At 40.3% G+C, this 25164-nt stretch overlaps 1 protein-coding gene across 6 annotated transcripts in view; it reads right to left on the bottom strand.

Moving 5' to 3' along the window:
- LRMDA (leucine rich melanocyte differentiation associated) overlaps positions 1-25164 on the bottom strand; it is an 865870-nt gene that overhangs the window by 330121 nt on the left and 510585 nt on the right. For 3 of the 6 annotated variants that reach the window (XR_012905545.2, XM_075934706.2, XM_075934703.2), the window contains exon 6: positions 5664-5723. The exons of the other annotated variants lie outside the window; for them this stretch is intronic. Coding sequence is in view for 2 of the 3 variants with exons in the window: in XM_075934706.2 (XP_075790821.1) it covers positions 5664-5723 (60 nt within the window). In the remaining variant the exon portion in view is untranslated. The remainder of the gene's footprint in view (positions 1-5663; positions 5724-25164) is intronic. 6 annotated transcript variants of the gene reach the window in all.

Here is a 25164-nt window from a genome sequence, read left to right as displayed (position 1 = left end):
GAAGGGCTCTGTTCATGCCCCGAGGGATGTACTGTAGGCCATATGTCACCACTCACGATTTAAGTGCAGGGCAGATGTCGAGTGCCAGCACTCCATAGGAAAGGCTGGATACTTGGAAAAGGACTTAAAAAGAGGCGTTCATTATAGGAATGAATGGAGGGTGGTTAGGGACTCCTATGATTGGTATAGCAGGGAGCCAGCCCCTCCATTCTTATAGCCCTGCTTAACCCTCCTACAAGGCGGGAGAGGATGGTAAGGTCCTGACAATGGAGTTGCTGGAGAGACTGGGACAGAAAAAGAAGAGGAGCGAGTGGAAACCTCTCTCTCCAAATATGGTAAGATCCCAGCAATGGATTTGCTGGAGGGATGAGGATGGAAAGAGGGGGAGCCAGTAAAAGCCCCTCAAGTAATTATGGAATAAACAAGATGGATACCTCCACCGTACACTGTTATCTGCTGGGTAGTCCTAGGCATCTAATAATTAAGTTGTGGCCTGATTAATCCCATGCCAATGTCTCCTGTCCTTCTTTCGGGATAGCCAGACAACAAGAGTATTTTTGTTCTTAAGTGCATGGTTAAATGTTTGCGGCTGGATTGGGGTCAGCCTGCTCCACAATTTTTTCAGGATTGAGCCCAAAGTCAGCAACTTTCAGGCTGTTTGATTAAGAACATGCAGAGATGGAGACATATCTTTAACTCTGAGCAGACGAGTAGACCTAACCTCACCATAAACTCCAATGGGGGTACTCAAATGCTTCAAATTAAACTCCAGCTTTTGCAGAGGAAGTGCCTAAAAGTGCCTCTGAAAATAAAGCCACTTATTGCTATGATCATTTGTTCATTTACTAGTGTACCACTTCTTAATTTGACACACAATTTTATGTTGCATCCAACAGAAATGGCCCCAGGAACAAACGTAAAAAGAAGCTTAAATATGTCACAGCTGCACTTCAAATACATTTCACATTTGAACAGTTAAGTTTTAATATCATTACAATTTACCCAATGTTTTATTGTTCTTTTAACTGACACAAGAGCCTATAGATGTGTGTGTATGCTTCAATGGGCCAGTGTTTAGAACAAAGATTAGTACAAGAAATTAAAGCATGTTTATAGATTTCTTTTATGGAGGTTAGATCTTACTAAATAGTTATCCTTCATATACTTCTGCACAGAATTACAGTGAAGTTCTGGCGTGTGTTAAGTTATACAAACTTTTCAGAAGTGGGTGCATAATGTCTTTTTCTAAAGCTGTGTTATTATTTTGGTCAAAAATTGTTTACATTAAACAAATCCAATTTACCAAACTTTGACATGTTTGCACAACTGTATGTAATTTATACTGGAAACATGACTTTCAAATGAACTTTCTCCAGTCTAAACTCTGCAGTGTGTAGCCCGCAGTTCTAGATTCACCGAAAAGCTTGTCCCTGGCTTAAATCATATTCTCTAAGAGGTTTTCAATAAAGTAAATAATTCTTGTAATTTTGAATCTTTCATTAATCCTTTCAAACAGGATATATCTATCAAAAATTGATTTGACATTCGTGCCAGGTGCAACATTTAGTTAGAAAAATAGCAATCTCCAAATTAAGACGGGGGAAAGCAATTCATTAATGTTGCTATTCCTCTAAGTTTATTTTTGCAGACTTGATAAATGGAATTTAAATTAGGATCTCAGCATTCTAAAGCAGCAGAGATTGATTATAAAATAATCCTAATAAATCCATACTAGCTCCTATAAACGGAGAGTGTTATTATGACATACTGCTCTTATATTTGAAGTCCCATATATACAGATTGTTTCTCATTTAAAAGACCATAGCTGTCTAAGATCTATGGAACCAAACCATGCCATATGTTTATGGGATTTTATCCTGCTAAGCGACTCACAGGATTGAGCCTATAAAATGGAATAGCACTAGAGATAATTAGGAATTTAGATTATTAAAAGGACAACACAAATTAATTTATATTTGCTCAATTATACAGACAAGTATTGTATCATTGGAATACCTGAGAAAATGAGATGTGACCAACTTTTTAAAAAAATCCATCAATCCTTTCGTGCAATCAGACCCTTGCATAGGAGTGCCCCTAAAGTGACACCTCTGAAAAGAACGTTGTCTCATCCTTTCCCCCTGATTCTTTCAAGCCACTTGCCCTGGCAACACAGCTAGCTGGAGAGTGGAAAAGTGATTTCAGAGTTACCTCCGCCCTTTGACTGACAGGGAGACAAACAGAAATACTCTTCCTATCCAATCCCTGCTTCTGATGAACTTGTAAATCAGGCCTTCCAAAGGTGGAAAGCCTGATTTACAAAGGCATTTAGGCTGCCAAATATCCAGATAGGCGCCAAGTAGAATTTACAAAAGTGCCTAAGTTGGTAGGGGACTGGAACTGCCTAACCTCCTTTGGTAACTCCTACGAGGTGCCTCTCTACTACATGAGGCGTTAGTTACCGACTGACCTTGAACAACTTACTGCAGGTCAGATTTTTCAAAGGTATTTGAGTCAGTGAGTTTGAGCTTGGACTCCCCTTGTCTTCTGGCCCTGGACCAATCCCTACAATAATAGTAATAGTCATTTAAAAAGCACATTTAGAGAGGACATTCCAGGAAAATATTCAAGTCTAACTCCTTCTTCAATGGTGAAAGGGTGGCCCGCTGGTCATTGTAATCATTGCAAAATAACTAAATATGTTATTTGTTCATGTGTCTATAGTAAAAATTCTATCCTTAAGGCCCGTCACCAGGAACTGACATGTCTTGGACAGGTTCCTCTCAGGAAGGGGGTAACAGATACTCATCCCCCTCTGCCTGATGATTTCGTATTGTTCACTTCACAATGGTAGTCTATTTGAATACAGAGCCTGAAGCTAAGCAAAATCACTTAAGAGAAGGAAATACAAACCAAGAAGGGAAAGTCAACAGGGAAAGTCAAACCAATCCGAAGCAAAAAACCAAGAAACTAACTTGATATCTCCAAGGCTACGTCTAAACTACAGTCTTCTTTTGAAAAAAGCTTTTTTCAGAAGAGATCTTCTGCAAAAATTTCTTCTGAAAGAGAACATCCACACTGTAAAAGTGCATCAAAAAAGCGATCTGCTTTTTCGAAAGAGTGCATCCAGACTGAATGGACACACTCTCACATGTGTAAGCTGTGATCGCTATGGATAGAATGGCCACCACCGCACCTTTGCTTTTTCCTCTTTCCTGTTCTTCCGAAAGAACTCCCTCTTCCCCATCCATATATGCCTTTTTGCGAAAGAGCTCATTTGCAAAAAGGCTTCTTCCTTGTAGAATGAGGATTACCAATGGCAGAAAAAACACTCTGTTCTTTCGATTTTCTTGCGAAAGTATGCAATTGCATTGTGGATGTTCCTCAAGTTTTGTCGGAAAAACTGGCCATTTTCCCAGCAAAACTCTGTAGTGTAGACATACCCTAAGAGACATGCAAGATCTTTCACCAAGGATACAAGCTGACAGCATGACTTACCTCATGAATAGTGGGTCACAGCCAAGCCTGGCTGTAAAATGAAAGACTTTAGAGTAATGTGGGAGACATGAAGGTATCTAAGTAATGCTAAGTTCTAGAATGAGTGCTATGGCTTTATTTTTTTAATATGTAACTATTTATGTAACACTTCTACCTGTGATCACTTGTTAAATGAAGTTGTACTCATTTTTGCCCTTGAACCTCTCAAGTGCAGTGCGCTAAGCAGAGCAGTGACCTGAGGTGAAATGGGTGGGTGGGGTGCAGCTTTTCTGGAAGCAGTGAGTCTTTGAATGCTGCTAGTATACAGTGGACCAGGGCCTGGACTCTCGAGGAGGATAGAATCATAGGGCTGGAAGAGACCTCAGAAGGTCATCAAGTCCAGGCCCCTTGCCTAAAGCAGGACCCATCCCAAATAAATCAACCCAGCCAGGGCTTTGTCAACCCAAGACTTAAAAACCTCTAGGGATTGAGATTCCACCACCTCCCTAGGTAACCCATTCCAGTACTTCACAACTATCCTAGTGAAGTAGTTTTTCCTAATATCCAACCTAGACCTCCCCCATTGTAACTTGAGGCCATTGTTCCTTGTTCTGCCATCCATCACTACTGAAAACAGCTTCTTCTCCATCCTCTTTGGAACTTCCCTTCAGGAAGTTGAAGGCTGCTATAAAATCCCCCCTCACTGTTCCCTTCTGCAGACTAAACAAACCCAGCCTCTCCTCATAGGTCATGTCTTTCAGCTCCCTGATCATTTTGGCATTTTTCAAGAGTGCAGAAGTTGGAGTATGCCTATCACTAGCCTGAATAGAGAGGGAGGCTTGTGTAGACCTAAAGGGACATGTAGCCAGTGGAGTTGTGATCCCCCTGATCCTGAATACCCCAACAAGCTTTCCTCACAGAAAGGGCAGGTAGCAACAATGTGCTTCACGATTCACCCCGTATCCCATTTAGTCTCTACAAAAACTGGATCTGGGTTTATAACACTGCTTTGAGGTCCATCTCTAAGCCTAAGCAAAGTACACTTTAGTTCAACCTGTTTTGTTTGATAACCTCGCATTGTGTTTGTGAGGGGCTACGTTCTTTTTGATTTTTAACACCTTCTCAGTTCCCATCTAATGTAAAACAAGTCACTAGCTATCCCTTCATAGAAGGCATTTCAATTAACACTTTCTAAATAATACAGATATTGTAACAAAAAGACAAAACGTTCCTTGAAAGTGACATGGATATACAAGAACTATCTTGAAGAAGAGGGTAACAAATTAATTTTGTAATGTGTCAGTCAGACAAGTATCTGACAATACATGGTGATTTCAACAATGGAAAAAATCAATTTTCTAAATATTTTTATGATCCTTAGAAACCCCTCCTTCATTGCCTCTCAGACCTTACCTGTCCGACAGATTGAAATCTTTCACAAACATTCCTGGTCACAGAAAAATAGTTTAAAAAAATCCATGTTTCCAAGCAACTGATCAGATTCCAGGGCTACGACTCAAACGCATCTCTGTTCAGGATGAACCGATCTGCCCATAAAGAGTCCTTAAAAAGAAGCTTCCAAGAGGAAGACCAACAGGCAATGTCCATGAAACATTGCAGTCAAGGGGGATTATAAATACAACATTTATCTTGCATGGCCAAAGCCCAGTAAAGAAAATGAGCAAAATAAATAGATTGCACAGTGCACACCTTACTGAAAAATTAATAGAAAGCATCAGTAATGTGGCAGAAAGGTTATTTACAAGAAGAGTATAAAATGCAGTTGTTATTAAAGCACACGGTCTAGTTGGACTTCCGTGTCTCTCGTGAGCTTGAGACCTGGAAACTCGAGGAGACAAAAAATTCAAGAGATACTCTTTCCTGGTTTTTGTATTCAGCCTTCTCATCAGCCACACCTTTATTCCCTCCTCTCTCTAATGAGCTCACAAAGTCAGATGATATTCATTTTGCTTTTCTGACTAGGTAAATTTTAACGATTGCACTATGGGATCCCCCTGCTTTGGTGCAAGGTGCATTTTTGTTTCTTTTGATGCTGGCAACATACAAAAAAAAAATCCCAGTCTTATACTTTTAGTATGAATGGTTTGCTTTAGATTTAAGCAAGCAACAAAAAAGAAAGAACAAGCGTAAAGTCTCCACAAGAAAGCACACAGAGTGCATCTCACCTCTGCTGCAGGCTGAAGTTGAGATTCTGCCTCACTCAATGGAAGATGCCTAGGAAACTCCTAGAAATTTACAGATGCAAAACATAAAAAACAAGATCACAAGTTACATCGCTACACATGCCACACTTTTGTTTTCTTGTCTCTTTGTTCAGGTTGCAAATCAACAGAGTTGGATTAGGGATAATTAAAGATCCTGCTCAGATGTCAGCTCAAATGGTTCATGCTAACACTTTCTTTCCCTCATGTCTCTCAACGAGGAAACAAACCTCTCTCTAAGTCCCGAGTTACATTTTCAAACACACAAAGATGCAGCTTTTAACAATCCAACATTACCCAGCTTAGAAGTGGAAATTCTCCTTAGAAAGACGATTTAATGAAATTTAAATGAAATCAATATGGTAAATAAAGTATCCAGTGTCAGGGATTATATGCACACATGTAGACATCATTAAATATTCTGGCAGAAATTTTTAAAAAATATCTTGTATTTACAGGAACACGGGGAAAGTGAGAAAAATGGGTAGCCCTGGATTACAGGGCTTGTCAGATGTTCAAAAGAACATCGCCATTTTATAACTTCTTCTAATCTGGGACAATACAGGTGGTTTGCAAACTTCTGGCTGCCAACAGATGCATAATATTCAATCTGACCAAACCAGAAGGAATTAAGTCAGAATTAGCCCGACAAAGCCATAAAAATGTGGAGGCCGTTTCAGAAGTGAACATTCAGAACATATTCCTCAGACAGGGAAAATGGTAGCCAGTGCTCTAGCATGTGTGAGGATTCCCCTGCCACCAACTCCTGCTCTTAAACCCCTGTCACCATTGGTTCAGAAGCCAAATTTACAGCTGCTTTGGCCAATGTGCAGCCAGTTACATTGCATGTTAAGGCATTGGCAAGAACTTTCACCACTGAGGTAAAAAGTAGACTATATGTTACATAGAAAGTTAGCCACATTTTACATAAAGTAAGTTTATTTACACTCCAAAATAATATATAGCAGGTTTCCAAAGCATATAGAAATATTTTATCTGGAAGTTGACCTATGAGGTAACCCAAGTAGAAGCACAGAACACGTTTTGCTGGCTAGGAGGCAGAAGAGGTATACATGATAGAAGAAGATAACTGTCTGTAATTGGAGACAAATCTCTCTCAGATTACTGCTTAATTTTCTTTAGATTTTGGTTGACCTGGATTCCATTATTGGCATTACATTCCTTTTAAAAATAAGCAAGTTTTTGTTTAATCTATTTAAAAGCTGGGTCACAGTCCCTCTTTGTCTAACAAAATGGACATTTATCACTTGCTGTTCTAAATATGAAAACATCCTAACCATACAGTGGGTGTTGTCTCAAGTTACACTCTATATTTGTAGGTAGGATACAGTTAATGTGAAAGACGCATTAACATTCTATTTGTGGTTTAAAGTACAAAATTTACAGTCTGACTTTTCACTTGCCCGGATTTGCTAATTTGTTCCTTTTTTTAAAAAAAAAAAAACCTCTCGTTTTAGCTCTTAACTGACTTCTTTTAGTTGAGGACAGACTAGGGAGGTATGATGTGGTAATTGCATACCTATGGAATGATTATTTTCACCATCATAATGTAGGAAGTTTATATGAATCCGCTAATAAAATATTCATTTTTAATAGCTGTTTTGGGTATTCTTTTGGAGAAAAGTAAATGTGTTAATTGGTTCAGATTTTCCTAAAAAACATACTGAAAAGACAGTGTAATGTTGTTTGCTTGATGTCTTATTTTCAGTCATATGCTTTTACATCTTTGGATATCGTTTTTTATTTATAGCGGAATTACACGTTATGTTGTATGTAGCTGCTTCTTCATAGATAATGTTTCTTTTTACCCTTCAGCACATCTAATTCTCTTGAACAATCCTGGAATCACAAGAGTTCTCCAGACAGTTGCATCTGTGTGAATAAGTCATTCTGCTAATCTTATGTGTTTATATTCCAGTAACTCCTTGGGCAGAGAGTTTAGAAAATGGGTTTCAGACCAAAGTTATTTTTTATGGCCAAGTATTAAACTTTGAAACCAGAGAGTCGATAATTGAAATCCTGACAAACTCTGTAAGTGTGGGTTTACTAAATTAGGTATGAAAATTTCCACTCTTATGTGAGGCTGCTGTACCTCAGCTATGTGCCAAGTCATGGCCAGGAAAGAGTTATTTTCTAGCTTGAATAGTGCTGGCTATATTATGTAGCCTATTGCTACCTGGCAACCTGATCTTAATTGGGAAAGTATCTTTTATCACTTCTCTCGAAACAAAATTCAGCCTCCTCAAATGTTCTGGAATATGGAATCAGAAATTAATCCACTAGCACAATTCTGATAGGATGTCCATATGCTGCCGGTGATCTATCAGCTTTCTGAAACCATCTTCAAATAAGAGTACGCCGTGGTAATTATAGTGTTGAGTTTTGCTTAAAATGTTTTATACCAACATACATGATAAATGGATTCAGTTCTTTAAAAAAAAAAAAAAAAAACTTTTGTCCTTGAGTTCATTTCCTATCCTACTTCCTCCATTCATGTAACAGAACAACTACATCTGCCAAAGTCAGGAGCATCTTCTCCAAGTGGCTTATCTACACAAAGGCACTGTGAGGATTAATATTTGTGCAGCACATCATGTATATAATGTTTATACAAATGCTAAGTATTACTATCTGATTGGTACAGTCTTCTGTTATGGATGTCTGGTGGATCATCTAGCAAAGAGTTTCCCAAACTATGGGCCGCAGCCCGGTACTGGGCCGCGGGAAAAAAAAATACTGGGCCTCAGCGTGGCTGCCAGGGTGTTCAGGGCTCCTGGACGGCCCGTGCAGCGCCGGGTTCCCCAAGCCCTCAGCCGGGCTGGGCGGATGCAGCCGTATGTTTCAGGCTCCCGGCAGAGGCATAGTGAGGGTTACCAGGTGAGCTCTTATTGCTGGCTGTGGAGGGGGGGAGGAGGGGTTGGATATGGGCCACAGGGAAGCAGGGTCAGGGCAGTGAAGCTGCCTGGGGGAGATAGGGAGGGGAACCGGCCGGCGGAAGCAGGGCTGGCTAGGGGGTAGGAACCGGCTGGTAGAAGCAGGGCTGGCCGGTGGGGTGGGAGCAGTGGGCCTGGACAGGGGAGATCGTGGGGGGGGGGGGGACTGGCTGGCGGGGGCAGTAGGGCTTGCCAGGAGAGATCAGGGGAGAATCGGCTGGCGGGGACAGCGGGGCTGGCCCAGGGAGGGGGAAGATGGGGGGGAGGGGAGAGAGAATCGGCCAGCAGTGAGCAGGACAGTGCAGGGTGCATGCAGATCCTGATTAAAAATGTAAAAGCAGTGCCTTTTAAATATCCCCACTGCTCACAGTGAGGTTTAAAGGCACTACACTGTGTCAGAATGGAGAGAACCTGGTGCATTCACCATCCGGAATGAGAATATGGATAAAAAATTCCAAAGATGGTGTCAGCTTTCTGAAAATAAAGGAGCCCTTTTTCAATACACAATGTGGTGGTGCAGGGTTTCTACTGGATTACAATCCATTTTTCCAACCCATATTCCCTTAACTTGCTGGTAAGAATGTTGTGGGTGGCCGTATCAAAAGCTTTGCTAAAGCTGGCCCTGGGGGCTTTGGGAGGACCAAAAACAATGTATTTGCATATTCTTCATTTGCTTAATGAATATGCAAATGAATTTTACCGGTCCTCCCAAAGCTCATGAATGGATTTACTCGTCCCCGTGTCAAAATATTTGGGAACCCCTGCTCTAGGCTTCATACTTGTAAACATTCTCCTCATGCCAGAGGTGCCTCACCATCTATATCAGGGGTGGCCAAACTGTGGCTCTTGAGCCACATGCGGCTCTTTGCTCACAGAAATGTGGCTCTCAGGGTTACAGTTCGTTTGGAGGGACAAGTGCATGGCTGTGGCAGTGGCAGCTCTGGTGAGACCCAGGCATTGGGTTAGAATGGGAGGGGTCTAGGGTTGCCTGGCTCAGGGGGAGGGATGTGTGGCTCTTTGCACTACTATCCACAGCTCTTTTAGCTCTTCGTATCTAACTGGTTGGCCACCCCGATCTATACTGTCTTTAAACCCATTATAGCTGGGCAAGAATGTCTGTACTTTAGATGCCATTAACTGTAGAGGTGCCTCTAGATGTGTCTCGTGAAATACAATTAAATAGGAGTTGAAAGTCATGAAGCAGGAGAGGGAAGTGGGCAGGTAAACTGTACTACGGCCCAGACATGGCGCTCTGCCAAATTTACTGCTCAATGATTCAGCCATGGTTTTTCCTTTTCCTACACAAATCATTTTTACGGTGTATTCCATTTTTTTAGAAAATTGTTGTTGTGGCCATTAGCATACTAGACAAAAAGACATTACAGTAAAAGGAATTGCGAAGACAGAATAGCCATATTTCAAAGATGGAGATATAAGAACTGGGAAAGACTATATCAGATAGTGATATTCAACAACAAAACAAATAAACTTTGTTGTAACCTTAGATGAGGAAAATGGAAACTTTAAGAAGTTTGTAAAATATCCTGAAAACGGCACATGATCAGAATTGCTGCCAAAGTTGGGACTTGAATACAGAGGCTTTTTTGTGTGGGCCACAATTTCACTGAAGGGAATTTCATGGGCATGCAACTAATGAAAAGACTGAACTCGTGTACAACAGAAATACAGATACCCTATGCTATACACTTAATCATGAGAATACATGTTGCTCTGCATAAGACTCTTATTTGTGGATTTGGGTATTTCTAATATTTCTGAAAAAGAAACGGTGTTTTATGGCAGATCCTTTGCAGGTAAAAATTGTCCTTCCATTGACTTCAATAGAGCAATGTCAATCTATACAAGGTGCAAATCAGCCTCATTCAAAAAGGTATTTTACTGGCAAATCTATACTTCAGATGATAAAGTAGCCCAGCGCTTTGTGTTCCAAAATCCAGTTCCAGTTAAACAATAGCCTCAAGGAACTCTTTCTGCTAGGATTAGAGAAACGAAATAATCTGTTAATAAGAGTCCACCAGCGTAAGTGAACAGCCTTGAAAGATCATTCCACAAAAATGAAGTAAAAAGCATTAACACAGTACTCCGAGGAGAAGGGTAAAGAGAAATTTGGTGGTTTGGAAGATCATCCAGAAAAAGTGAATTGAGGGGTAGGAGGTGGAAAGACTGAAGGAAGAATCTAAGATAGTTGGGACTGTGGGGTTTTTTTGTACTCCAATGCCAAAAAGTCATTTTTATTTCAAATCCCCTTGCAATAATACACATTTTAATGTGCTTCTCTGCTTCTGCGTTGATTTTAATTTTAAAATCCTCCAAATTTCTTTTTAAAAATCACAGCACCTAAAGCAAATCTCTTTTTAAAAAATTGAGGGTTTTGAGGTGTTCTAAGACAAGGCAGACTAAATCTCTAAACAGAAAGGAATGTGGAATGTGCTTCCTAACACTGAATTTCTTTTGGATATTTTTTTTCTGGTAGAAAGCATGCTTTATGATTTGGCTATAGGATGGCTGAGAATTTTGATTCTTACTTGTCTGTAGACGAGCATAAAAATTTAGTTTATTTTTTATTAAAACAACCGGATGTCAAACCATGCCTGTGTCTTCTTGGATAGCTCAGAAGACTGACAGTGAAATATTGACCCTTCTAGCTCCTTGTCCACCATTTAGAATCCATGTCCAAAACAGTAGAAACCAAGACCTCTTGTTGATTGTTCTATGGACTACATGAAATAATTGGACTGTATCAAATACCAGTTAGACAGGCAAACAGACACACGTTAACAACAGTCATCAATTATTAGCATTCACGTTGGCAATTTCAGAAAGAAAGGTCAAGAACCGAGTCAACATGGAAATTTTTATTCACTGATGTGCTAACTCCAGATTAGGATTTAAGCATGTTAGCAAATTATTTTGGAATGGAGTAGCCATATTCTAACAGTTTCATGTGCTTATTTGGCAGATTTAACTTCTCTTTGCAATGTTGTTAATCCAATGGGCTCTGAAGTCAATTTCACATTTAAGCAAAAATATTCTACTAGTTCTGATATTTAGAACAAAGGAAGCAAAGCTCAAACTAAAAGAAATTTTATTTTATATTGAGTAATATAATCAAGACTAGCTGACCTCTTTTATCTATATAAAAGTATATATTAATATTCCACTGGGCCCAACATAAATCTCTTACATTGAATACATTTGGGATTCCTCAAGTTCTTATTACAATCATTGCAAAATATCTTTCTTCAAACTTTGTTTTTTATCCTAATAAGGTATTCTTCGGCATGAATAAACTGCAGTTACACAGTGATTACCACGGTAGCAACAAACTGTAATTCGCAGGTTAGTAAACTGACAAATCACATTCACGAGCAAAATTAGTACGCAATCCAACTTTGCAAAAGTTTGCCAGTAATCAAGTCAGTTTAAGTAATAAGTTAAAGTTAAATGTCAAATCTACTTGGAGCACGGAAATTAATATGCATTACAATATAGCTGATTATCTTCTATTATTTGGGCAGATAGGCTAACATAGTCAAAGCACAAACCACAGCATATTTTGTCCTGAATTAGCTAGTAAATCACTATTACAGTAGCTATTAACAATCATAAAGCTTTTTGAGTTTTACAGGGTGTTCATAATAGGCCATGCCATATGATTTATATCGAAAACATGAGTCAGCTCCTCAAAATGAGCTTGATCTGGGCTTGTTGGCCTTACTGGGTGACCTCTTGTTATCTCAGAGATTACTTGTAAAACTTAGTGTTTCAGCAGCCATTCCTAATGTGAGCCAGTTAAACACAGTCATAAAATGCAAATCTCACAGTTTCTACTAGCTGTGTAATTTTTAAAAAGTTATATCCTGGTTCAATGAGAACAAAGACAGACCTTACAGAGAAAGACATTTTTAAACAGAGCTAAAAATACTACAATTATGAAATAAGATTAAATGCATACAAAAACTATCCAACTGAAAACATGAGGTGAGCACCTAAATTTATTGAGTGTCTGGTCAGCCTTGCAGACTCTCATCGGATACAAAACGCCACAACTGCACCAACTTCAACTGAGTTGCAAGAGTTGACACAAGCTGAGGATCTGGCCCTGTTTCCCATGCATAGATATTGCCTTCATGTATTTCGAACGAGTGATGTGGTTGGGAAATACAATACGTCTCCAAGGAGGCCTGAGCTTTGTAGCAGCTAAAAAGGTTTCAACAAAGACTTGTCCTGCTACTTAACCTTTCTCTGATGGAATCATTTTCTTTCCTTTCCATTTTCCACATGGTGAGCTAGCATTTTTGGATCCCTGTGGAGAAATAAATTTAACTCCCTTTACGTTTTCTTACTGCCTCATTCCCAAATACAGACCTGCCCTCTCCTCAACTTTCTACTAATGCTGGCCTAAGCAACCCTTCATGTCAATGCATTTTATAAAAAGGGAAAGTTTCTCATGTAGATTTATCTCCCCACTTTCATGGGAATCTCTTTCTTCTTGCCCCAAATGTCATAATTTAGAGCTTCCAAACAGGTATTGGTAAACTAAGGCTTCTGATCCTTGGCTTAATTGACTTTTGGAGGGATTTGACTACAGAAAACCCAGTTATTAGATACTACATTTAATTGGATGATATGAACACATGGTTCACTATCCTGGAAAACAATCCCTCACTCGCACAGGCCTTGGGAGACAGGACAATCCTCGCCTACAGATAACCCCCTAACCTAAAGCAAATTATTTCTAGCAGCTACACATCACACCTCAGACACACTCACCCAGGAACCTACCCCTGCAATAAACCCCATTGTCAACTCTGTGCACACATCAAGCAACACCATCACAGGATCTAACCACCACATAAGCCACAACATTAAGAGGTTCATACAACTGCACGTCCTGTTATGTGATGTATGCCATCAAGTGCCAGCAACGTCCCTTTGCAATGTATATTGGCCAAATTGGGCAGTCTCTTCAACAAGGATAAAAGGACACAAGACAGATATCAGAAACGGTAATATTCAGAAACCTGTAGAGGGACATTTTAACCAACCCAGGAACTCTTTAATAGATTTAAAAGTAGCCATTATTCTACAAAATAATTTCAAAAGCCAATTTCAGATATAGAGTGCAGAATTGGCCTTCATATGCAAATTTGACACTCTCTCTCCTGGCTTGAACAAAGATCTGAATTGGATGGACAGTTATAAAACCTGTTTTCTTTATATTCAACATCCAATTGACAGCAAAAGCTAAGTATGGGACACTTTCAGCCCACTCAATCAGCCTCATTAGCACCAGGACTACAATTGACAGGTACCTTTTCCCCCTCTGCTCCCTTTTTCTGTTGCAAATTGTGAGAGTCCCCCCCCCCCCCTTTCTTTCCACTCTGCTTATCTGAGGAAGTGGGATTTGCCCACAAAAGCTCATGATATATATAGTTAGTCTCCAAAACACAAGAATACTCATCTCAAACATGAGATTACAGGACTACTCATTTTGAAAGTTACAGACTGACACAACTACCCCTCTGGGACTTTGGTTCATTATGGTTATGCAATATCACATTTTTGTCCTGCTTCTTTTTCTAAATTTCTTTAGCTCAGTTCAGAGACTTTTTGAAAAAGGCTCTCTCTTCGGAGTAACACCTACTTAATGAATTTCAATGACTTGGTCCAGTTTTCTAATGACATTTTCAGAAGCATTCAGTGTTGGTCTCTCTCTGATCCCACCATTTAAGTCAATACTAAATCCTCCACTGACTTCAATAGGACCAAAATTAGGCTGCTGAAAATCCTAGCCCTAAAGCTATGGTTACACAGAGAGAAAGTTATGATGATATTCTGTTGTTTCAGGACTATAGTCAAATATCTAAGGTCTGAAATGGGTTAAGTCACATAGGAGACAGAATATTTTATGAATAAAATATTCATCAATAGTGGGGCGTTCGTCTCAGTATATGCATACAGAAAGGGGGACCATCCCATGGTAAACTTGACATATAGAAGGAACTTTGATGTTCTAGGGCAAATGGGCTAATCTGGCAGGAATGGAATGAATCATTTCTCTGACTGCCATGTCCATTAATTCTAAGACAAGTTTAATTTGATAGTTAGACATCAATAAACCTTTTTCATGGATCCTAGCACTATCTGATGAAGGAATGCTCTCTCTTTAATGTTATCAAATAGCCAGATAAAATGTGCTGTAAATAGGTTTCATGACTGCTAATCTCAACCTAAAACATTCTAACAGGTCGTCTCTTTTGAACGGTGCTGTATAAATATTTATAAAGACTGTGCAAGAGAAGAAGGGTTGACAAAAAGTTTTTAAACACCCTTGCCATATACAGAAACTGGGGGAAGAATATGAGAAACTGCAATGACTATACTGCTCTTATCTTCCCCTTCAAACAACCTCAAATCCAGAAGGAGTAACTTAATCCAAGAATATTTATGAATATACACAAGGAACATGCACTAGAATAATCCATTTCACAATGAGATTAAACCATAACACCTCATAAAATGAAACAGAAAACAATGTCTTGTCATGGAAAGTGATGGGAAATCGTACCTCCTAACCCCCAAGGTTAGACTACAGCCCCCACCTGGATCAGTAACAGTGCATTGCACCCCTGCGATATTTCACTGTCTTGAGATCTCAGTAGTAGCTGCAGGCCTTCCTGCATCCACTCCTCTTTTGGAAAGACTGCTGCCTTCCCCCATACCCTTGACAAGAGAAAGGTGGTCTAATTTATTCCCTCTTGTCCCCTCTGAGAGGGGAGCAAAATCCTTTTCCTTGTAAAGCTCCAGCATTTAATTCCCTCAGACTTGAAGAATCCACACGAGTTTAGGTTACACTAAACAAAAGCAGTATTTCTTAGCAATATGCAGGAAACCGAGCAGAAACAGAATGATGTTAGATATTAAACATCTGGGGTGAAATCCTTGCGCTACAGATGTCAGTGGAAGGTTTGCTATGGCTAATTTCACCCCCACACATGGCAAAAAATGAGCAGCCCTAACACTTGAGTTACAGAAAAAATGAATGGTTTACCTTTCTCCTAATGTATTACAAGCTGCTTGGCCTTCTGTCCACCACAGCTATGGATCTACCATAACCTGTCAGAATTACACCTGGGAATAACATTGCTGAGAGTAATGTGAAATTAGCCACTTATAGACTCTCCCTACAGGACAAAGGTGCTCCAATTTAATTTGCATTGCCTTTGATTACCATATCTTTTTTTTAAAAAAAAAAGTCACAAAGTACAGAAACATAAGAGTCCCCCCTTTCTGAAATCAGACACAAATTCTCTCCCTCCATCTAGATGTAGCCCTCATCACGGTTTGTCTTATTGCTAGCTGTATACTCTGTCATTGAGTCTGTGAGTGTTTATGTTCATTTTATATATTATCTTGAAGTATTATTTCATGGGGCACTACACAGCTAAATAAAAACTTTTAAAACTTCAATTATCCTTACTTTCGGACTTCTTGAAGCTCCAGATTATAAAACAATTACTTCCAAAATCCCAATTACAAAAACATCTGCCATATGAGGAGAACTTAATAAGACTGGGACTTATTTAAAACAAACAAAAGGAAGTACTTCTCACAACACACAGTCAACCTGTGGAACTCCTTGCCAGAGGACATTGTGAAGTCCAAGGCTATAATAGGCTTCAAAAAAGTGCTAGATAAATTCATGGAGGATATGTCCATCAATGGCTATTAGCCAGGATGGACAAGGATGGTGACCCTAGACTCAGTCAGAAGCTGAGAATGGGCAACAGGGCATGGATGATTACGTGTTCTGTTTATTCCCTCCTGGGCATCCCCTCACATTGTCCAGTGTTGGAAGACAGCATCCAGGGCTAGATGGACCTTTCGTCTGACCCAGTATGGACTTTCTTATGTTCCAAACTGTACAGCACACTGTCTCTTGCACAAAAATCCATCATAGTGGGATTACTCAAGATGTATGGATCTCAAATTATCAAATTTTAAGTGTAATAAGATGTTAAAAAAATTAAACTATGGTGCCTTACCCCCTGGCCTTTAATTCTCGCGGATTTCTTGGCAGAAACTAGAAGGCCAGTCTCTGAAGAAGAGGAGAACATTGGCTCTTTATTAAGAAATTTTCAACGGCCAAACCATATTCCACCAGGGTTTATTTAAAAAAAAAACACATGCTTGGTGAAAATATGCATGTCACTATTCTGCATCAAAAGAGGATGCTTTCCACAGTTGGTACTTAGTACCTTTTAAAAAATGGGAGGAAAAATCCCAAGGAATGTGTCTTACAGAAAACAATTACAAATGCTTTCAATAGGCAACTAAGTTGTATCAGGACAATGGTTTACCATCCATTTCTGAGCTATAGGTCCAATGGCTGATGACTAAGAAGCACTTACATGTGACAGAAACAAAAAACAGGACTATGTAGCACTTTAAAGACTAACAAGATGGCTTATTAGGTGATGAGCTTTCGTGGGCCAGACCCACTTCCTCAGATCAAATAGTGGAAGAAAATTGTCACAACCATATATACCAAAGGATACAATTAAAAAAATGAACACATATGAAAAGGACAAATCAAATTTCAAAACAAAAGGATGATGGAGGGGGGAGGTAAAGGTCTGTGAGCTAATGATATTAGAGGTGATAATTGGGGAAGCTATCTTTATAACGGGTAAGATAATTAACGTCTTTGTTTAAACTTAGGCGTAAAGTGTTGAATTTAAGTATGAAGACAGTTCAGAGGATTCTCTTTCAAGTGTGGTCTGAAAAGGTCTTTGAAGCAGGATGCAGGTAATCAAGTCGTTGAGACAATGTCCTTTCTGGTTGAAATGGTTGATCTGGATGCATGGCCAAGAAACACTGGAGACATTCCACAGAGATTTTAACAACTTACACCCCACCATCAATCTCAGCTTGAACCATTCTACATGGGAGATCCATTTCCTGGACACCACAGTACAAATCAACAATGGAAAATTAGACACCACTCTCTACAGAAAACCCACCGACTCATACAATTACCTACATGCCTCCAGCTCCCCTCCAGAACACACCATATGATCCATCGTCTATAGCCAAGCCCTTTGATACAACCGCATGTTCTCTAATCTCACTGACAGAGACCAGAAACTTGAGGATCTCTACAAAACATTTATAAATTTCAACTACCCACACGGAGAAATAAAAAAGCAAATTGAAAGAGCCAGATGAATACCTAGAAACCATCTACTACAAGACAGACCCAAGAAAACCAACAATAGAACACCACTTGTCATCACCTACAACCCCCAACTTAAACCTGTCCAACACATTATCAATAAACTACAGCCTATACTGGAACAGGATACTAAACTCCAAGAGGCTCTGGGAGACCTAACCTCAAGATGATTCTTACCAACAACCACAGGACATACCACACTAATACCAACCCTGGTATCTTCCCTAGCAACAAACCCCGTTGCCAGCTTTGTCCACATATTCACTCTGCTGATACCATTATTGGACCTAACCAAGTGAGTTATAAGATCAAGGACACATATTCCTGCTCATGCAGAAATATAATTTATGCTATCATGTGCTGAAAGTGTCCATCTGCTATGTACATTGGACAAATGTCTCAGACACTTTGATTCTTTGACAATGCCCACAAAACAGATATTAGACAGGATCACAAAGAAAAAACAGTTTCTTGCCATTTCAACCAGAAAGGACATTGTCTCAGCGACTTGATTACCTGCATCCTGTTTCAAAGACCTTTTCAGACCACACTTCAAAGAGAATCCTCTGAACTGTCTTCATACTTAAATTCAACACTTTACGCCTAAGTTTAAACAAAGACATTAATTATCTTACCCATTACAAAGATAGCTTCCCCAATCATCACCTCTAATATCATTACCTCACAGACATTTACTTTCCCCCTCCCATCCCCCTTCTGTTCTGAAATTTGATTTGTCCTTTTCATATGCGTTCATTTTTTTAATTGTACGCTTCGGTATATATGGTCGTGACAATTTTCTTCTATTATTTGATCTGAGGAAGTGGGTCTGGCCCACAAAAGCTCATCACCTAATAAACCATCTTGTTAGTCTTTAAAGTGCTACATAATCCTGTTTTTTGTTTCAGCTACACCAGACTAACACGGCTACATTTCTATCACTATTTTACATGTCACAGTGGGTATGTCTACACTACAGCGCTAGTTCGAACTAACTTAGTTCGAATTAGTTAATTCGAACTAAGCTAGTTCGAACTAACGCGTCTAGAACTAAAAACTAGTTCGAACTAGCGTTTTGCTAGTTCGAACTAGCAAGTCCACATTGAGTGGACTCTGAACAGGGCTTAAGGATGGCCGGAAGCAGTGCCAGCAGGGCATAAAAGGAGGACTTAGAGCATGGAGATGCTGTCTCAGGCTAGCCGAGGGCTGCGCTTAAAGGGTCCCGACCCCCACCCCGGACACACAGTTCTAAGGGGTGCCCCGCTTGCAAAGAAGTTCTGGCTTGGAGTGCCCTGAGTGCCCACACTGGGCACATCACACCACTCGGCCATCAGCCCGGCTGCACTTGCCGCAGGCTGCCATCTGGGGAGAGGGAGTAATTGGGGGGCTGCAGGAGAGCTTCCACCCCCAGAAGCCCGCAGAGCAAGCCCAGTCCTCCCCATCGGGGGCTCGTACCCCATTCCTCCCTCACCTCCTTCCACTTACCCTTCCTTAGCCCCCCTTCTTATTGATGTACAAAATAAAGATAACGTTTCTTCCAACATTGACTCTGTCTTTATTGAAAAAAAACTGGGGGAGACTGGGAAAAGGAGGTGGGAGAGGGGAAGAGAAAGGCTGGGAGAGGGGAGGGCAACTAACATGATCAGGGGTTGGGAACAGGTCCCAGATGAAGAAAGGCTACAGAGACTGGGACTGTTCAGCTTAGAAAAGAGGAGACGGAGGGGGGACAGGATAGAGGTCTCTAAAAGCAGGGGTTGGGTGGAGAGGGTGCATTCATAAAAGTTCTTCCTGAGTTCCCATAAAGAAGGACTAGAGGACACCAAAGGAAAGGAATGGGTAGCAGGCTTGAAACTAGTAAGAGAAAGTTGTTGTTCTTGACAAAGCAAATAGTTAACCTGTGGAACTCCTTGCTGCAGGAGGCTGTGAAGGCTAGAACTAGAACAGAGTTGAAAGGGAAGTGAGATCAAGTCATGGAGGTTGGGTCCATGGAGTCCTATTAGCCAGAGGGTAGGAGTGGTGTCCCTGCCCAAAGTTTGTGGAAGGCTGGAGAGGGATGGCACGAGACAAATGGCTTGGTCATTGTCTTCGGTCCATCCCCTCCACGGTCCCTAGGGTTGGCCGCTGTCGGCAGACAGGCTACTGGGCTAGATGGACCTTTGGTCTGACCCAGGACGGCCATTGTAAGCTCAGGGCTCAGGGTCGGGGGTCTCAGTGGACCCCCTTGATTTTCATGCAAACCTGCTCCTGGGTGGCCAGGCTGGCAGCTCTCCTGCCCTAGATGGCCACTTTCCTGTGCCTAGTGCGGAGATCGTGGACGAGGTCCACGATGTCCGCACTAGCCCAGGAATGTACCCGCCTCTTGCGGTCCCGGGCAAGCTTCCGGGAGCCGCCAGCCTGGTCCCGGGAAGAGGGGGTGGGCTGGGGGACATCGGGTGGGTGGCTCTGTGCCGTGCCAGGTGCAGGGTCTGCTGGCTGGGTGCTAGCAGGCTTGCACCTGGCACGGGCACCGTGGCCAGCCCGTGCCCCTTTAAGGGGTCCGGGGCCGGGAGGGGGGCATAGAGTTTCCCTGGTGTTGGCCAGAGTGGCCACCAGGGAAACATGGGGAGGGCTAGCCTCCCACTCGTTCGAATTAAGGGGCTACACAGCCCTTAATTCGAACTAGTAAGTTCGAACTAGGCTTAAGCCTCGTAAAATGAGGTTTTCCTAGTTCGAACTAAGCGCTCCGCTAGTTCGATTCAAATTCGAACTAGCGGAGCGCTAGTGTAGCGGCTATGAATGTTAGTTCGAACTAACGTCCGTTAGTTCGAACTAACATTGTAGTGTAGACATACCCAGTGAGATGTGTGCGCTGTAGGGAAAAAAAAAAACCAAAGCAGGCAAGAGATACAAATGCAGAACTTCAGTCAAACATCTGTGGGGAAGGCTGCAACCTCCTTCAGCTCTTCCTGCCACTTGACTGAGATACTCCATAGCACCAGCCTGACAGTAAAGAGGAATAGCGAAGAAAACAATTTGCCAGCATGCAATAACAAAAAAGAGCAAGCAGTCCCGCCTAGGTTGGAAAAAAGTTTCTTTCTTAAAAAGCCCACTGTTCAGTTATCAGGTTAAATTTGGAGACTCATTTTGCATAGTGCTCATCATAGTTTGTTCCTGATCCCTCACACACCAGGAGGCATTAACAAAATTGTGTATAATTTCAATAGAGAATTTTTCTTCCCAACACACACCCAATTTTTGTTAACTCCAATTTTCTTTTTGATAAAAAAGCACCCAGAAAATAATTAGCTTTAATAGCTCTTCTATGAATAAAGCAGCACAACAGGATGGCAAATATAAATGAACGATCTATAGTAAAATTTAAGTCTTCAAAAGTTACACCAAAAAAGATTACAGGTTCTGGACTGCTCTGGGGGAAAAATGTACATTTGTAATAAATATATCAAATCCTCTAAAAACTACACCCAATGGAATTTCATATTTAGACTGATTTGTTTTCCAAATCACATAGGCAGCGTAGTTACATGCAATCTTTAAACAAGTATAACCACAGAGCAATGCAGAGAGATTTAAGAGAAATAAAGCATGATCAGGTAGGTTGTAATCTTCTTTTCTTGCATTCTCCTCCCTATAGCTGCATTAAATTGCCTGTTGAGAACAATAAACATATTTGTGCTTTATAGGTAGAATGATTTGTATTATGTAAAGATTTGGCTAACAGACTAAAGACACATTCACACTGAAATGGATTACATGCTGTTAATTTTTGGATGCTCTAGGGAACTCATAATTCTGGAGGACTACAGCTTCATATTTGAATATACTTTGTGCGATTTCTCAAAACAGGCATTTTACTAATTTTTCTAGAACCACACTAACCCAAAAAAACCCCAGACAGTTGAGTGTGTTCTAGGAGGGAAATGTACTGCAGTCCAGTGTTTTTTCCCCACTCAAGAATAAGCACAAAATTTAATTTTTTCCTATTAAACTGTATGTTTTATCATACCAATTCAACAGCATTAGTTCCAATGTTGTACTCCAGGAATATTTGATTAGCTTAGCATTATGCTAGCAGAAACTTGAAGTGGTCTTTCTGCCACACAAGTGTGCAGAATTAGCAAGCTAGCCAGAATAGGTTGTTTTGAATAAAAGTTCAAGCTACCTGTTCGGTTTGTAACTGTTTGGAAATTTCATGTTGATCTCAACAAGCCCGTTTCAAAAATATTGTTAAGAGATATCATTGTTAATAAATTAAATATCTAGTATTGCAAAGCAATACCCATCAATATGTTCACATTCTTTCATTATGAACTATAACATTCAGAATAAAGCGGATTCCCTTATTTCTGTTCTCATGAAATGCTAAACTTACTTGGCCTCCATTAACTAAACACCAAAATCCTTTGTATGTTATTTGAAGATATTTCATAATTTCTGAAATACTAAGTATTTCAGAACAATCTTAAAGGATAAGCTCACTAATAAATGGAATATCCCTGTACAAATACAACAGGGAAACACACTGTATTTCTTTATTAAATCACGTACTTTTCTTAACATGGGAAGGGTCACCTAACAAATATACATCGACTGGACATAGCGCAAATACTTTTTATGACCTTTGGTCTCACGTAATAATTGGTTGTCTGGTCAGAGTTGCTTACAGTGTAAACAAAGACTGATAAACCCATACTGGCGGCAAGTATTTATTACATTACAACACAGCTGCCAACTGTCTAACCGTTTTAATAAAAACCTATTTTCTAAGGTTTATGTTTTATTGCATGTATGACTCCCTTATTGGTTAGCATTTTGGAGTTGCGGAAAAGGTTATGAATTCAGAAACTGACTGCATTCATATTATATTTAAAACTTAATGCTATTTTATTAAAGACATATGGGCCTCCAAAGTACACATATTAAATGTCATGTAAGAAAAGTAGCAGTTTAAATCATGGTCAAATTCATTTTTGACGTGACTCCTGAGGCTTCCCAAGATCTGAACTATTTCTTTGTAAATCTGGCAGTTTAACCACACTCATAAATCACTTTCAAAGCATATTATTTCTTAATTTTACTGCATTAAAGAGCATTTGGCCTACACAGTGAACTGTTTGTAGCAGTTATGTGAACAAAGTTGTACATTTAGTCTTACAATGTGGGAAGGGGGGGAAGAGAGTCTGCTAATTTTTCAGTCTGAATGTACTTCCTTTTTCCATTTTAACTTACATAAATACAATTGCCGGTGAAACTTGCTAGGGTGAGATTTACATGCAAGTTTGCTGGATATACATTAAATGAAGGTTCATTTCCGCTAGCTTTTGGACTATAATTAGAAACAGAATCACAAAAGCAGGTGTAAGGATAATTTAATACTTGAGAAAATACCCCATAGATCTTTCCTGTGGAGCACTATACTATGAAGGGTGGAACAGACAATAATATTCCCGTAGGACAATGCTGTTTTGTTTTTTTTTAAATTTAGCATCTGCATACTATGACAACTATGATAAACATGTGTGTAAAATACGTATTTTCAGTAAACATTTTTTAAATAAACTTCAAGCAGAATTAAGGGTCCTATTGGGGTCCACAGGAAGATTGCCACTGAAAGGAAAGGGCTCTAGAAGTGACCCTAGGTCATAAAGCTGTGATTGTTCCTCATTATCACATATTTTTGAAATATTCTCGGTTTATTAGACAAATATCAACTCACAGATGTTGTGATTCTCAGGTCTTCCTATGCAAGTTTTGTAGTAAGAAGTGAATTTCAAAATAAATCAGGGTATGGTAACTCCTTAGACATAGGGTACATCTACACTGTGGGGTAGATGGGCCAAATTTGGCCTAGTGTACCCAGGCCAGCGTAGATGGGCCAAATTTCAGAAAAGCCTTTTCCGAAAAAAAATCAGAAAAAGCTGTAGTATAGACCTAGCCTTAAGAAATAGAGTACTCTAAGAGTACGTCTACACAGCAGGGCTAAACTTGAAATATGCTATGCAACTTGATCTATGCAAATTAAGTAGCTTAAGTCGAAATAGCTTATTTCAAATTTGTGCATGTATACACAGCACTTACTTCGAAATAGATCACTCTTCCTCCAACTTCCCTTATTCCTCATACAATGAAGTTTACAGAAGTCAGAGTAAGAAGATCGTCATTTCGAATTTATTTCAAAATAACGGGTTTGCTGTGTAGACAAGCAATACGTTGTTTTGGAATAACTGACATTATTCCAAAATAAAGTTGCTGTGTAGATGTACCCTAAGTGTCTTCAAAGAACAATTAAGACTGCTCAGGACGTCAGATAGTCACACTCTTTATCTATCCAGTCCAGTTTCTGGCATTTTTTCCTGAATGGAAAATTTACTCAAAGTCATTGGACGCATTTATTTTCATTGAATTCCAACAAAACATGAGGCCACCAATAGCCATCTCTAGCCTCTGGTTTCTGGGACTTTAGCCCAAACTTAGTCTTGGTGGAAGCAGGTGCAGCCTAATGAAGAGAATCGATTTACATTCAATTATATTAGGTCTGCTCTCACCCCATCCCTTTTCTTTGCCAAAGTGAGCAGTAATGGAAGCTTTCTAGACAAAAGCTAAAGGACCATTATCATGGTTTATGCCCTAAAAAGAATCATTTTGGCCTTAAAAAAAAAAGGCTCAGAGTTTTAGACTGGGAGGAGAAAAGAGGAGGGGAGTGCTTTTTGAAACTAAATTAGTAGCTGTTTTTTGGATAAAATAACTTATAAATCAAATTGTTTTTGTCCTGTGGACTAGTTCTTGTCTTCATCTTCATGGAGGAGAAAATGACTGATGCTTTGGAGCACAGTCAGTGGTAGGCAGGCCTGACAACCAGGGGAGGAGGGAAAGGAGGCAGTTATCCCAGAGCCCAGCAATATAAACGGGCCCAGGGCTTTGGCCACCATTTCTACTGTGGCAGTAGTGCCAGCCAGAGCCCCAAGCCCTTTAAATTTCCAACAGAGCACTGGGTGGCACATTCCAGACAGCACAAAGGGCTGGCAGTGGGGCAGGGTGCACTCTGGGTGGCACTGAGTGCCAGACCCACCCCTTCCAACTGAGGCTCCGCCCCCTTCCAGGAGCATGGAGCCCCACCCCACCTTGCCCAGGGTCCCTAGTAGTAGGGATGACACTATAATTCCTAGAAGTCATGCACGTTGTTGGACTCTGCTGTAGGGAAGAATTATCACATTTTCTCTCATGTTCTTTGGCCTAAGAATGTCTGAGACAAGGT

Source organism: Pelodiscus sinensis, chromosome 8 (assembly GCF_052426305.1).
Source record: "Pelodiscus sinensis isolate ZL-2025 chromosome 8, ASM5242630v1, whole genome shotgun sequence".
NCBI lineage: Eukaryota > Metazoa > Chordata > Testudines > Trionychidae > Pelodiscus > Pelodiscus sinensis.
This window is presented reverse-complemented; position numbering and strand designations above follow the sequence as displayed.